The sequence below is a fragment of the Lolium rigidum genome, chromosome 3 (genome assembly GCF_022539505.1).
Source record: "Lolium rigidum isolate FL_2022 chromosome 3, APGP_CSIRO_Lrig_0.1, whole genome shotgun sequence".
NCBI lineage: Eukaryota > Viridiplantae > Streptophyta > Magnoliopsida > Poales > Poaceae > Lolium > Lolium rigidum.
In genome coordinates, this window is record NC_061510.1 from 405,730,886 (window position 1) to 405,743,745 (window position 12,860).

Genomic DNA, 12,860 nt, shown 5'->3' on the forward strand with positions numbered 1-12,860 from the left:
TACTTTTGAATGGCGATAAATACCATGTAGAAGGTAGGTATGGTGGACAAATGGCATGAGTGGTTGGCTTAAGATGGATGCATGATAAGTATCCTCTCGATACAGGTTAGGCTAGCAAGGTTATTTGAAACAAACGCCAAGGAATCATATCATGTATGTGCATGGTCATGCCCTCTCTATTTGTCAATTGCCCGACCGTAATTTGTTCACCCAACATGCTATTTATCTTATGGGAGAGACACCTCTAGTGAACTCGTGGACCCCGACCATTCTTTTACATTGAATACAATCCACTGCAATACTTGTTCTACTCGTTTTCGCAAACAATCATCATCCACACTATACATCTAATCCTTTGTTACAACAAGCCTGTGAGATTGACAACCTCACTGTTTCGTTGGTGCAAAGTACTTTGGTTGTGTTGTGCAGGTTCCACGTTGGCGCCGAATCCCCGGTGTTGCGCCGCACTACATCCCGCCGCCATCAACCTTCGACGTGCTTCTTGGCTCCTCCTGGTTCGATAAACCTTGGTTTCTTTCTGAGGGAAAACTTGCCGCTGTACGCATCACACCTTCCTCTTGGGGTTCCCAACGGACGCGTGCTGTACGCGCATCAAGCATATTTTCTGGCGCCGTTGCCGGGGAACTGAAGAAAAGCTACACCACAAAGATTTCTAACTCCCACGTCAACTCCGCGCCAGCAGGCTCCCAACCATCTTCTAACTTTCTAGGAATAGAAGTTTCAAGTTTTAGTTTTTCCTCTCTAGCTTTTATGAGAGCATTTGTAATATGTTTTGTAAAGGCCAAATTTATAGCACTAGCGTTGGGACTTTTAGCAAACTTTTGCAAGAACTTTATAACTTCAGAGATGTGACAATCATCAAAGTCTAAACCATTATGAATTACAACAATGGGATCATTATTCCCAATATTTTGAAAAATTTCAGCAGTTTTATCAATTTCAGCAGTTTTAGCAGTTTCAGGCAATTTTGCACGCTTTGCACTAGGAGTAGTAACATTGCCAACACCAATTATTTTACCATTGATAGTAGGAGGTGTAGCAACATGTGAATCATTAACATTACTAGTGGTGGTAATAGTCCAAACTTTAGCTACATTATTCTCTTTAGCAAGTTTTTCATTTTCTTCTCTTTCCCACCTAGCATGCAAATCGGCCATCAATCTAATATTCTCATTAATTCGAACTTGGATGGCATTTGCTGTAGTAACAATCTTATTATCAATATCCCTATTAGGCATAACTTTCAATTTTAAAAGATCAACATCAGAGGCAAGACTATCAACCTTAGAAGCGAGAATATCAATTTTATCGAGCTTTTCCTCAACAGATTTGTTAAAAGCAGTTTGTGTACTAATAAATTATTTAAGCATAGCTTCAAGACCAGGGGGTACACTCCTATTATTGTTGTAAGAATTCCCATAAGAATTACCATAACTATTACCATTAGCAGCAGGATATGGCCTATAGTTGTTACCAGAATTATTCCTATAAGCATTGTTGTTGAAATTATTATTTTTAATGAAGTTCACATCAACATGTTCTTCTTGGGCAACCAATGAAGCTAAAGGAACATTATTAGGATCAACATTAGATCTACCATTCATAAGCATAGACATAATAGCATCAATCTTATCACTCAAGGAGGAGGTTTCTTCAACATGAATTTACCTTTTTACCTTGTGGAGCTCTTTCCGTGTGCCATTCAGAGTAATTTGTCATCATATCATCAAGAAGCTTTGTTGCCGCCCCCAAGGTGATGGACATAAAGGTACCTCCAGCATCTGAATCCAATAGGTTCCACGAAGAAAAATTCAATCCTGCATAAAAGGTTTGGATGATCATCCAAGTAGTCAGTCCATGGGTTGGGCAATTCTTTACCAAAGGTTTGGACGTTCATTATCTAATTGCTTGAAATTGATTATGCTACTTCTCAAAGATATAATTTTAGCGGGAGGATAATATCTACCAATAAAAGCATCCTTACATTTAGTCCAAGAATCAATACTATTTCTAGGCGAGAGATAGCAACCAATCTTTAGCTCTTCCTCTTAAAGAGAAAGGAAACAATTTTAATTTTATAATGTCACCATCTACATCCTTATACTTTTGCATTTCACATAGTTCAACAAAATTATTAAGATGGGCAAGCAGACATCATCGTAACTAACACTTAGAAAATTGCTCTCTCATAACAAGATTCGAGAAAGCGAGGTTTAATTTCAAAGAATTCTGCTGTAGTAGCAGGTGGAGCAATATGTGTGCATAGGAAATCATTATTATTTGTGCTAGTGGAAGTCACACAACTTAGTATTCTCAACCGTACCCATTTTAGCAGTAGTAAATAAAGCAAACTAGATAAAGTAAATGCAAGTAACTAATTTTTTTGTGTTTTTGATATAGAGAACAAGACAGTAAATAAAGTAAAACTAGCAACTAATTTTTTTGTGTTTTGATATAATGCAGCAAACAAAGTAATAAATAAAGTAAAGCAAGACAAAAACAAAGTAAAGAGATTGGAAGTGGAGACTCCCCTTGCAGCGTGTCTTGATCTCCCCGGCAACGGCGCTAGAAATTTAGCTTGATGACGCGTAAAGCACACGCCCGTTGGGAACCCCAAGTGGAAGGTGTGATGCGTACAGCAAGCAAGTTTCCTCGCAAGAAACCAAGGTTTATCGAACCAGAGAGGAGTCAAGAAGCACTTTGAAGGTTGATGGCGGAGGAGTGTAGTGCGGCGCAACACCAGGGATTCCGGCGCCAACGTGGAACCCGCACAACACAATCACGAGAACTTTGCCCCAACGTAACGGCCGAGGTTGTCAATCTCACCGGCTTGCTGTAAACAAAGGATTAGATGTATAGTGTGGATGATGATTGTTGTTTGCGAAGAACAAGTAAAGAACAATTGCGGCAGCTTTGTATTTCAGATGTAAAGAATAGGACCGGGGTCCATAGATCACTAGCGGTGTCTCTCCCATAAGATAGCAATTTGTTGGGTGAACAAATTACAGTTGGGCAATTGACAAATAAAGAAGGCATAACAATGCACATACATATATCATGATGAGTACTATGAGATTTAATCGGGGCATTACGACAAAGTACATAGACCACTATCCAAGCATGCATCTATGCCTAAAAAGTCCACCTTCGAGTTATCATCCGAACTCCCTCCGGTATTAAGTTGTAAACAACGGACAATTGCATTAAGTATGGCGCGTAATGTAATCAACACAAATATCCTTAGACAAAGCATCGATGTTTTATCCCTAGTGGCAACAAGACATCCACAACCTTAGAACTTTCCATCATCGTCCCGCATTTAATGGAGGCATGAACCCACTATCGAGCATAAATACTCCCTCTTGGAGTCACAAGTATCAACTTGGCCGGAGCCTCTACTAGCAACGGAGAGCATGCAAAAACATAAATAACATATATGATAGATTGATAATCAACTTGACATAGTATTCAATATTCATCGGATCCCAACGTACACAACATGAAGGATTACAAATAGATGATCTTGATCATGATAGGCAGCTCACAAGATCTAACATGATAGCACAATGGGGAGAAGACGACCATCTAGCTACTGCTATGGACCCATAGTCCAGGGGTGAACTACTCACACATCGATCCGGAGGCGATCATGGCGATGAAGAGACCTCCGGGAGATGATTCCCCTCTCCGGCAGGGTGCCGGAGGCGATCTCTTGAACCCCCCGAGATGGGATTGGCGGCGGTGGTGTCTCTGTAAGGTTTTACGTATCGTGGCTCTCGGTACTGAGGGTTTCGCGACGGAGGCTTTAAGTAGGCGGAAGGGCAGGTCAAGAGGCGACGCGAGGGGCCCACACAACAGGGCCGCGCGGCCAGGAGGTGGGCCGCGCCGCCCTGGCGTGTCGCCGCCTCGTCGCCCCACTTCGTTTTTCCCTCGGTCTTCTGGAAGCTTCTTGCAAAAATAGGCCCCTAGGCGTTGATTTCGTCCAATTCCGAGAATATTTCCTTACTAGGATTTCTGAAACCAAAAACAGAGTAGAACAAAGAACGGCTCTTCGGCATCTCGTCAATAGGTTAGTGCCGGAAAATGCATAATAATGACATATAATGTGTATAAAACATGTGAGTATCATCATAAAAGTAGCATGGAACATAAGAAATTATAGATACGTTTGGGACGTATCACTTCACTCAAGCCGGAATGCCTCACTTGATCATTGTTACTTCGTGAAGACTCACAAATGCTCCCCCATACACCATGATGGAAAAGCTCCATTGATGCACATCTTCACATGTCCATTATCACCAAATGGACGGCAAGCTTCAAGTATATGATCCTCTTGAGATACTCAACTTGAACTTGCCCAACTCAACCTTGATGACGATCACAACTTGATGTCATCCTCTCATGGGCTATATGCATGAGATCTCCCTTTTGATGCATGCCCATGGAAAGATACCTAACCCACATACACAACACAAGGGCACATATATGATGGGTTAGTTCATAAAGCATAATTGACAAGGCTTACCATACCACATGACTTCGCGTGACGCATTCTTCATGCTTCATGTGTTGACCAAACTTGACTCTATTCTTCACTCCTTGTATTGGTCAACCTTGTATCTTCTCATGCTCTATCATACTATCTTGAGGTGTATAAAGAACTCTTCAGTTGTTTGCATGCTCTAAATCTTAGTCAACCATGGCTCAACTCATGAGCCTATCATGACACCGACTTAGAGCCATATCTTCAGTTCTTCACTTGTAATCAAGCACTCAAGATCTTGATCATTCATTGTTTATCATATAAGCTAGAGCATGGCTAATATTGAGTTCCACATAAGAACTCCATCTTCATTTCTTCTTCTTGATCATATCACATATATATCTTCATATCGATGATCTTGATGCCATACACAAGGTATATCTTTATCTTCATGGCATTCATACTTGAATCCAACACATGGACTACAAGTAGTACCTATGGAATATTCCTTCATATAAACTCAATGAAAACATTAGTCCATAGGGGTTGTCATTAATTACCAAAACCACACATAGGGGCAATGTACCCTTACACAAAGCGTCTTCCTTTGCCAAGTTCTTTTTTTCTTCTTACGTTTCCGAGGACCACCTGTTTGCCAATTGGGTTAACCTGGCTGACATCCTTCGCCAAGTGGACCACAGAAAACAATTGGCAAATGTCGGCACAAAGCAAACAAGAGGTGGTGTTACTAACAATTAGTAGCAGTAAAATTGGATATGTCAGATGTTTCAAACGTCTTAAAGATTACAAAATCGAATGGACTGGAGCAACAACTTAGATGGGTATCATCTTAACAAAAACAACCGCCATTGGCGTTTAGTGAAGCGGGCAAGCTAAGAGCACCTCCAGCCGTCTCCCCGACTAGACCCCCGGTAGATGATTTTTTCATCTGGACGGTGTTATTCGGCCCAGCCGTGCCCCCGGTTTCTCTTTTCCCCCCGGAATAGGCCCTTAATCCATTCGGAGAGCCCAGGCCATCCCCGGCACCCCGGAGTGCGCTCGGGGACTCCGGATGAGAGAAAAGCGGGGACGGGCCCGCTCTGTTGGCGAGAGAACACACGAACCTCACCACTTTCTCGTCGCAAATCCCCCTCCCCTCTCGTTTCTCTATCGCCGCCGGAACCACCCCTCGCCAATCCGCTAGCCGGTTGCCTGAACTCCGTCATCCCTCCACCCAACAGCCTATATTCAGCCGTATGTCGTGCCGTCTACCTATATTCCGTCGTCGGGCAACTCCCTCGCGTCGCGCCTCGTCGACATGCCCGGCAGGTGTTCGTCCATTTGCCTGGCTGGACATGGACTCCGGAGACGAGGAGGAGAAAATATTCGTTGAGCTTTTTGAAGAAGAGATGGCAGCCGCCGCCAAGACGAGGAACACATGTTGATCCTAGCTTTCCTGTCCGGCTTGTACGCCGAGAAGACCATTGGTCGCCGTGGTGGGTCGGCACCATGTCGCTGGAAGTGCAAGCCGAGGCAGTGAATGGAGGGCTGCTGCATGCTCTACGCCGACTACTTCGTCGATAGTCCATTGCACGATGAGGCTGTTTTTAGGAGTCGTTTCAGGATGAGCCGGAAGCTCTTCCTGAGAATTGTGTATGCCCTTCGAGAGTATGACTCCTATTTCAGATGCAAGTTGGATTGCACCGGCATGACAAGGTTTTCCGCCCTCCAAAAGTCCATGGTGGCTATGCGGATGCTGACATATAGGGCTCCTGGTGATTCTGCCTATGACTATCTTCAGATGGCGGAGTCCATCGCCCTTGATTGTTTCTACCGGTTCTGCAGGGCGGTGATAGCAGTGTTCGAGGACATCTACTTGAGATCACCCACTGTCAAAGACACTGCTCAGATCCTCGCTTTCAATGAAGCTCGAGGATTTCCAGGGATGTTTGGAAGCATTGACTGCATGCATTGGAAATGGAAGAACTGTCTGTTTGCCTGACAGGAAATGTACAAGGGTCACAAAAAAGTTTGCACTGTGATACTTGAGGCAGTGGCTACCCATGATCCCTAGATTTGGCACTCCTTCTTTAATATGTCGGGATCCAACAACGACATCAACGTCTTGCAGTGCTCGCCGATCTTCTCCAAGCTTGTTGAGGGTCATGCTCCCCTGATTAACTTTGTGATCAATGGTCGGCGCTACAACAAGGGGTACTATCTTGCAGACGGTATCTATCCAAAGTGGGCAACATTTGTGAAGACTATCTCAAGCCCCGTCCTCCCTAAGGATGTGGAGTTTGTCAAGGAACAAGAAGGTTGCCGAAAGGACATCGAGCGTGCATTTGGTGTCCTCGAGCAGAGATTTGTTGTAGTCCGATTCCCTGCTTTGACTTGGTCCAATTATCATATGTGGGAGGTGATAAACTGTTGTGTGTGCTTACACAACATGATTATCGAGAATGAGCGAAAGCATCCGGTTCCTCTGAGCGAACAAGCTGCACCATATGACAGAGAGGGTCCTCTTGCACAGCCTAATCACCAGGTGCCAGCATCGTGGGCCGCGTTCATCGCTATGCGTCAGGAGATTCGAGACTCCACAATGCATCAACAGCTGCAGGATGATCTGATGGAGCACATATGGAGGCTTCGAGGCAACACCAACTAGTTTCTATTTGATTTGTTTGAAATCTTGTCAAATTATTTGCTTGTTTTGTTGACCTGTAACGTTTATTTGTAAAAATAAGCCAAATATTAGCAAAATTTGTCAAATTCACCGAACTGTAACGTTTATTTGTGAAACTATAAAGACACAAATGACAATCAACGGGCGTTTACCTGGGGATACGGCTGAAACTTCGGCGCTCCCCACGCCAAAGTTTCATCCAATCCGGCGCTAAACAGCGCCGGATTTAGTCGTGGGGAGCGCCAACAGCTAGAGTTGCTCTAAGCTTTAGCTTCTACAATAATTCTATTCCACATCTGAAACATGTTTTTCGCAGATGCTTCCAGATTTGAAAACGGAGAAAAGGGCCAAGGAAGTAAGCTAGATCTAGTATTTCAGTTCAGAAACCATTGTCAAAATCAGATGCCACACCGCGAAGAAAAAGGAAACCGACGTAGGATTGAACTCCATCACCTGGAATAGCTCCTTGATCGTTTTGGAAGAAGGGCGCGGAGACCTCTTTGGTGGCCGATGAGGCGATTGATATACATCATATATATACTCATTTCTACCCATTTATTGTGCCACTTCTGTATATTTTCTCCATGTTTTCCACTTCAGTCACAACATAAATGGACCAAAGGAAGGATTTACTACTTGTCTTACACTTTGCAGGAATGGGCGAAAAGATCCTAATATTCTCCATAATTTGGATTCCATAGATGACTTATGCACTGATCAAAGGTGAGGCCATTTGTGGCGTTCGGGAGCACTAAGCCACCGCACCTCTCCAACGGAGATTAGCACTCGCAAGAGTGTGAAATTTAGGATAAATCATTGTTTCCCACGTGCCTCGGTTATCTCTATACCCGAACTCTTTACTTATGCACTTACTTCGTGATAGTCATCTTGCTTGAAGTTATATATCTTGCTATTACATAGTTGATTTTATTGCTTAGCATAAGCTATTGGTGCACAAAGGTGAACCATAGTACATATGCTTTGAGCTTGACAAAGTAAACGCTAGTTTTATTCCGCATTTGTTAAGCTCATCTCGTAAAAAAATTTAAACCGCCTATTCACCCCCCTCTAGGCCACATCCGTGTCCTTTCACATATATACTGTCAATAATTACCAAACCACATGTCGGGTCTATGCACTTTCACCTACCTGTATAGCGGAGGACAACCAAGATGAAGCCTACATAAGGGAAGATCGACGACTGGACAAGCATCGTTTTTCAGACGCATTCCATCAGTGACCGACCCTAAATAGACGACTAAGTGGCAGCTCGTCCTTAATTTGACACTATTAATATAAATCTGAGGCAGGACTGGAGATATTTTACATCGAATTGGGGCCAGGATGGGGCAAAGCAGAGACGGACGACCGCGGTCTTCGGAATACATCAACAACATGAAGAAGAGGCAATACTAGCAATACAATTTCTCTCACACCATGCACACTAGCAATACAATTTCTCTCACAGAACACCCAAAGAATTTTTTAGGAGAAGAAGACCGAGTGAAGATGGACACCACCCGTTTGTCGAAAAAATCAAAAGTTATATTTCTAAATTTCAAAAAAAAAACTGATAATAAATCAAGATGGGATCGTGTAAACTATAAAATGAAAATAATGTGCATTTTGGGATACACAAAAATGGTAAAAGTGTTGGATCTGAGTATCACATTTCTAAATCTTAAAAAATATCAGATGTTTTCATTTATGGGTACCCCACAATAAAAAAAATTGCATTGCAATTTTGCATACTTATGGGATATATCATTGAGAAAGCTCAGAACTCTTTCCAAAAAAATTGGAACTTATGAATAAGATTTTTGAAATTTTAAGAAAGAGGGATCACTAGAGGTCTTGTGCCAAAATGACTTTTGTGGAAGGAACACCCAACAAATAACAATGGTGTTGGCAACAAGCCAACAATGCAGGGGGAAAGTAATGCTACTTCGGAGACGCGTTCAACCGACGCGACCCGTACAAGCACCAAACGCTCCCTTGCGTCGGTTAAATACAGCGCCACAGGCCCCAACGCAACGCCACTCTCTCCCTCCTCCTTCTCTCTCGCGCGCCCACCACCACCCCCCGTGCCCTTCCTTCTCCGGCTCCTACGCCGGCGAACCCACCGCGGATCCAGTGGTTCCTCCGATCAGGTCAGCCATCCCCCCTCCGCCGACCACCCTCCTCTCTTTTTCTCCCTTCCGGCCGCGATCCCCCATTCGCCAGATCCGACCAACGGATCACGTCCAGCGGTCGTCGCTCGCTAGATCTCGCGGGGATCCACCTCCATTCCGGCACCGAGGTTCTCTCCGCCGCGCCCCCCGGATCCCGCCCCCGGCCCGTAGATCGCGGGCTCGGGCGCAGGGTGATCGCCGATCCCTACGGCCTGAGCCGGATCTGGCGCGACGCGGGCAGATCTAGCGAACATGCATTTGACGCGCGGGAATTTTGTTTTTCTGCGCTGCAGGAGAGGCGAGGCGGGAGGAAGAGAGTACTACCTGCGCGGGAGGAGACGAGATGGGGCTCACGTTCACCAAGCTGTTCAGCCGCCTGTTCGCCAAGAAGGAGATGCGGATCCTGATGGTGGGTCTCGACGCCGCCGGAAAGACCACGATCCTCTACAAGCTCAAGCTCGGCGAGATCGTCACCACCATCCCCACCATCGGTGAGCACCCGACCTGCCCGCCCGCCTGACTGTGTACCATTTTGTTGTTGTTGTCTATAACTGGTTTTAGTCATGTGGAAAATGTGGCGGTACTGGTAGAACATGTGAATGCTTGGCAATGTGATTGCAGTGGGTGCTATTTTGGAACACAAATTTGGCTAAATATAACAGCGAGAATATCAATATGAAATTAGAACCGTTTTGTTCATTAGGATCTCTGTACAGGTCACACACACAACTAGTGCCTGTATGATGTGCCTTTTTATTCACATTATTTTGCCATGTTTTGCTTATTGTTATAAAATGTAGATATACTAGCGGACACATGCAGGAGCTAAGCATTTTGATTCCAGTGGGTGTTACTTTGTATCACAAGTTTGGCAACAAACAAAAAAAGCAGCCAGAATATCAATATGATTATATGAATCTATCGACAGTTAGAACATTTTTGTTCATTAGGATCTCTCTTCAGGTCACAAGTAGTGCACATCTGTTCATAGAGATACATTGATAGAACCATACACGAGTCTCAGATATACGATTTATGCATTTTTGGTCGACCATATAAACATAGGAAAATTGACCTTTGAACTAGTTGTATTTTGGTCAAGTTTCAATTACTTATATTACACATAGTGGGAGTAACTAAGGTGGTAACATGCACCCAAATGAAATGCCACATACTCCCTCCAATCCAATGAATAAGGCATCCTTGTTTTGTGTTTTTTCTTTGACTAAGAATTACTTCAAATATATAAAGATTGTTGGTATAAAATTAGCATCATTTAAAAGTGTTTTTCAATATGAATCCAATGATACTAATTACGTACAATATAATCAAGATTTGATTGCCCAATTTTCTTGGTCAAAGTTTGTCTTGATATGTGTATGCGCCTTATTCATCGAAACGGAGGTAGTAATCATTTAGGAGACATGGCATGTCATTAAATGAGGAGAGAAGTGCTTGTGGTAACTAGCTATGTTACCATAACATCTTTCCAAGACAAGATGAGTCTACAACCTAATAAATATGACTTTGCATGATACCACACATATTTCACTACCCACTATGAAGTTACTAACATACTCCGTAGATTAATAACATGTTCATGTTACTACTCTATGTTACTCTCCACTATGAGTAAATAAAACCCACTGTGGCCAGCAAAGCTATCACATAATACGACTAAATGTACTTAATATTGAGCATTGTAAACTGATGGCTTGCTTCGTATGGCATTGGATGATGTGTTCTGGCAAAATAAGTACCTAACATTGTATGGATTTACACTGGAGAGAAGACTTACTTTGTATGCGAAGTATGTTATACTATACCATGCAGATTCGAACATTTATAAACCTGCAACATGATTTATTCCGTTCTTTTTTTCTCAAATACAGGATTCAATGTTGAAACTGTGGAGTACAAGAACATCAGCTTCACTGTCTGGGATGTCGGGGGTCAGGACAAGGTACATAGATAACATACTCTGCATCTCTTAACCAATTTATTTTTGTTACACTAGCTTCTCACACCTAATTTCCTAATTTACTATGGAACAAGGTAGGCTTGTATGCTCATTCTCTGAATTTGGCAGGCATCTTTTGTCACAACTGGTTTCTTATGTTTGCCATGTCTTCGTAAAAACAGATCAGACCTCTGTGGAGGCATTACTTCCAGAACACGCAGGGTCTTATCTTCGTCGTGGACAGCAATGATAGGGACCGTGTTGTTGAAGCCAGGGATGAGCTCCACAGGATGCTGAATGAGGTTAATTCTTACACTGGACGGCCTCTATCATTCTAATAAACACATATCCGCATTTATGGGAGGGCGCATTGTGGATGGTCTCATCAGCAATATTTGTTGGACTTTCTTCTAGTGATTTTGAGTGCTCATTATTCACATGTCCACTGATTGCAGGATGAATTACGTGATGCTGTGTTGCTTGTGTTTGCTAACAAGCAAGATCTTCCAAATGCTATGAATGCTGCTGAGATTACTGATAAGCTTGGACTGCACTCCCTTCGCCAGCGACACTGGTAGACTTTTACCATTGCTTGTTTTTTTCCCCAAATCAAGATTGCTGATAAGCTTGGGCTGCACTCCCTTTCTCTCTTTTTGGGAAGGAAATGAGATGTATATCTTCCCTTTGGGCTTGGTGGTGGACATAGTTGCGGACTGCTCTGTAGTACAGCAGATGGCTTGATGAGTTCTTGTTCTTGCTTGCAGGTACATCCAGAGCACTTGTGCTACAACAGGTGAGGGATTGTACGAAGGCCTGGACTGGCTGTCCAGCAACATTGCTAGCAAGGTACGCACCAACTTTTCTGTTTGTTCATTAATCTCGTCCATTTTAATGTCAGTTCATTAATCTCGTCCATTTTAACGTTTTTGCAGGCCTAAATTTTCGTCAAGATTTTGGATGGATGAGCTAGGAAATTTGGATGGATCATTCAATCTAGGGATGGGTTGGGAAGGGATGCTATCCCCGTATGTAATGTGTATTTCATGAGATCAACAGTTATTGAGCTCTGGCTGTGGTTTCACTGTTATATTCTTTATTGTATTTTGAGACCTAAGATGTTTCTGAAGTAAACAGCTAAAGAGTCATGTTCAATTTATCAGTCTTCTCAATAAGCTTTCAAGCCTTTCAATCTATTATGCATGTATTTCCCCTGTACACAAAAGGATGTCTCAACTTTGTCAAGTTTCGATTGTATGTGTATACTAAATCTGGTCTAGATACATCCAAAATTTAACAAATTTAAGACGTTTTTTTATGGATGGAGGGAGTATGTTTTTGAAGCATAGAATACAGTTCATTAGCGCATTTGTTACTGCTTTGTTTTAAGCGTGGTCAAACTTTATCTTTCAACGATGGGTGATGGACGGATGAGCATGGGTAGGCAGAGATGCCGCAAAAATATAGACTATGATTAGAAATAACAAGCAGGTCAAGAAAGTATATCTTGCGACAAATTGGATTCTTTGACAAAACTAA

The 12,860-nt window shown here is 43.0% G+C and overlaps 1 protein-coding gene across 1 annotated transcript; it reads left to right on the plus strand.

The window, feature by feature from the left end:
- Positions 1 to 9,206: 9,206 nt before the first annotated feature.
- Positions 9,207 to 12,480, plus strand: LOC124704659 (ADP-ribosylation factor 1-like). The gene is made up of 7 exons (XM_047236929.1): positions 9,207 to 9,343; positions 9,658 to 9,855; positions 11,257 to 11,327; positions 11,507 to 11,626; positions 11,780 to 11,898; positions 12,089 to 12,170; positions 12,257 to 12,480. The coding sequence occupies exons 2-7, from the start codon at positions 9,708 to 9,710 to the stop codon at positions 12,260 to 12,262; spliced, it is 546 nt and encodes a 181-aa protein (XP_047092885.1). The 5' UTR covers positions 9,207 to 9,343; positions 9,658 to 9,707; the 3' UTR covers positions 12,263 to 12,480.
- Positions 12,481 to 12,860: the final 380 nt, after the last annotated feature.

Coding starts and splice junctions, on each gene's coding strand:
- LOC124704659 (XM_047236929.1), top strand. CDS start 9,708: ATGGGGCTCACGTTCACCAAGCTGTTCAGCCGCCTGTTCGCCAAGAAG. Junction 11,627..11,779: donor TCCACAGGATGCTGAATGAG/GTTAATTCTTAC, acceptor CACTGATTGCAG/GATGAATTACGTGATGCTGT. Junction 11,899..12,088: donor TCCCTTCGCCAGCGACACTG/GTAGACTTTTAC, acceptor TCTTGCTTGCAG/GTACATCCAGAGCACTTGTG.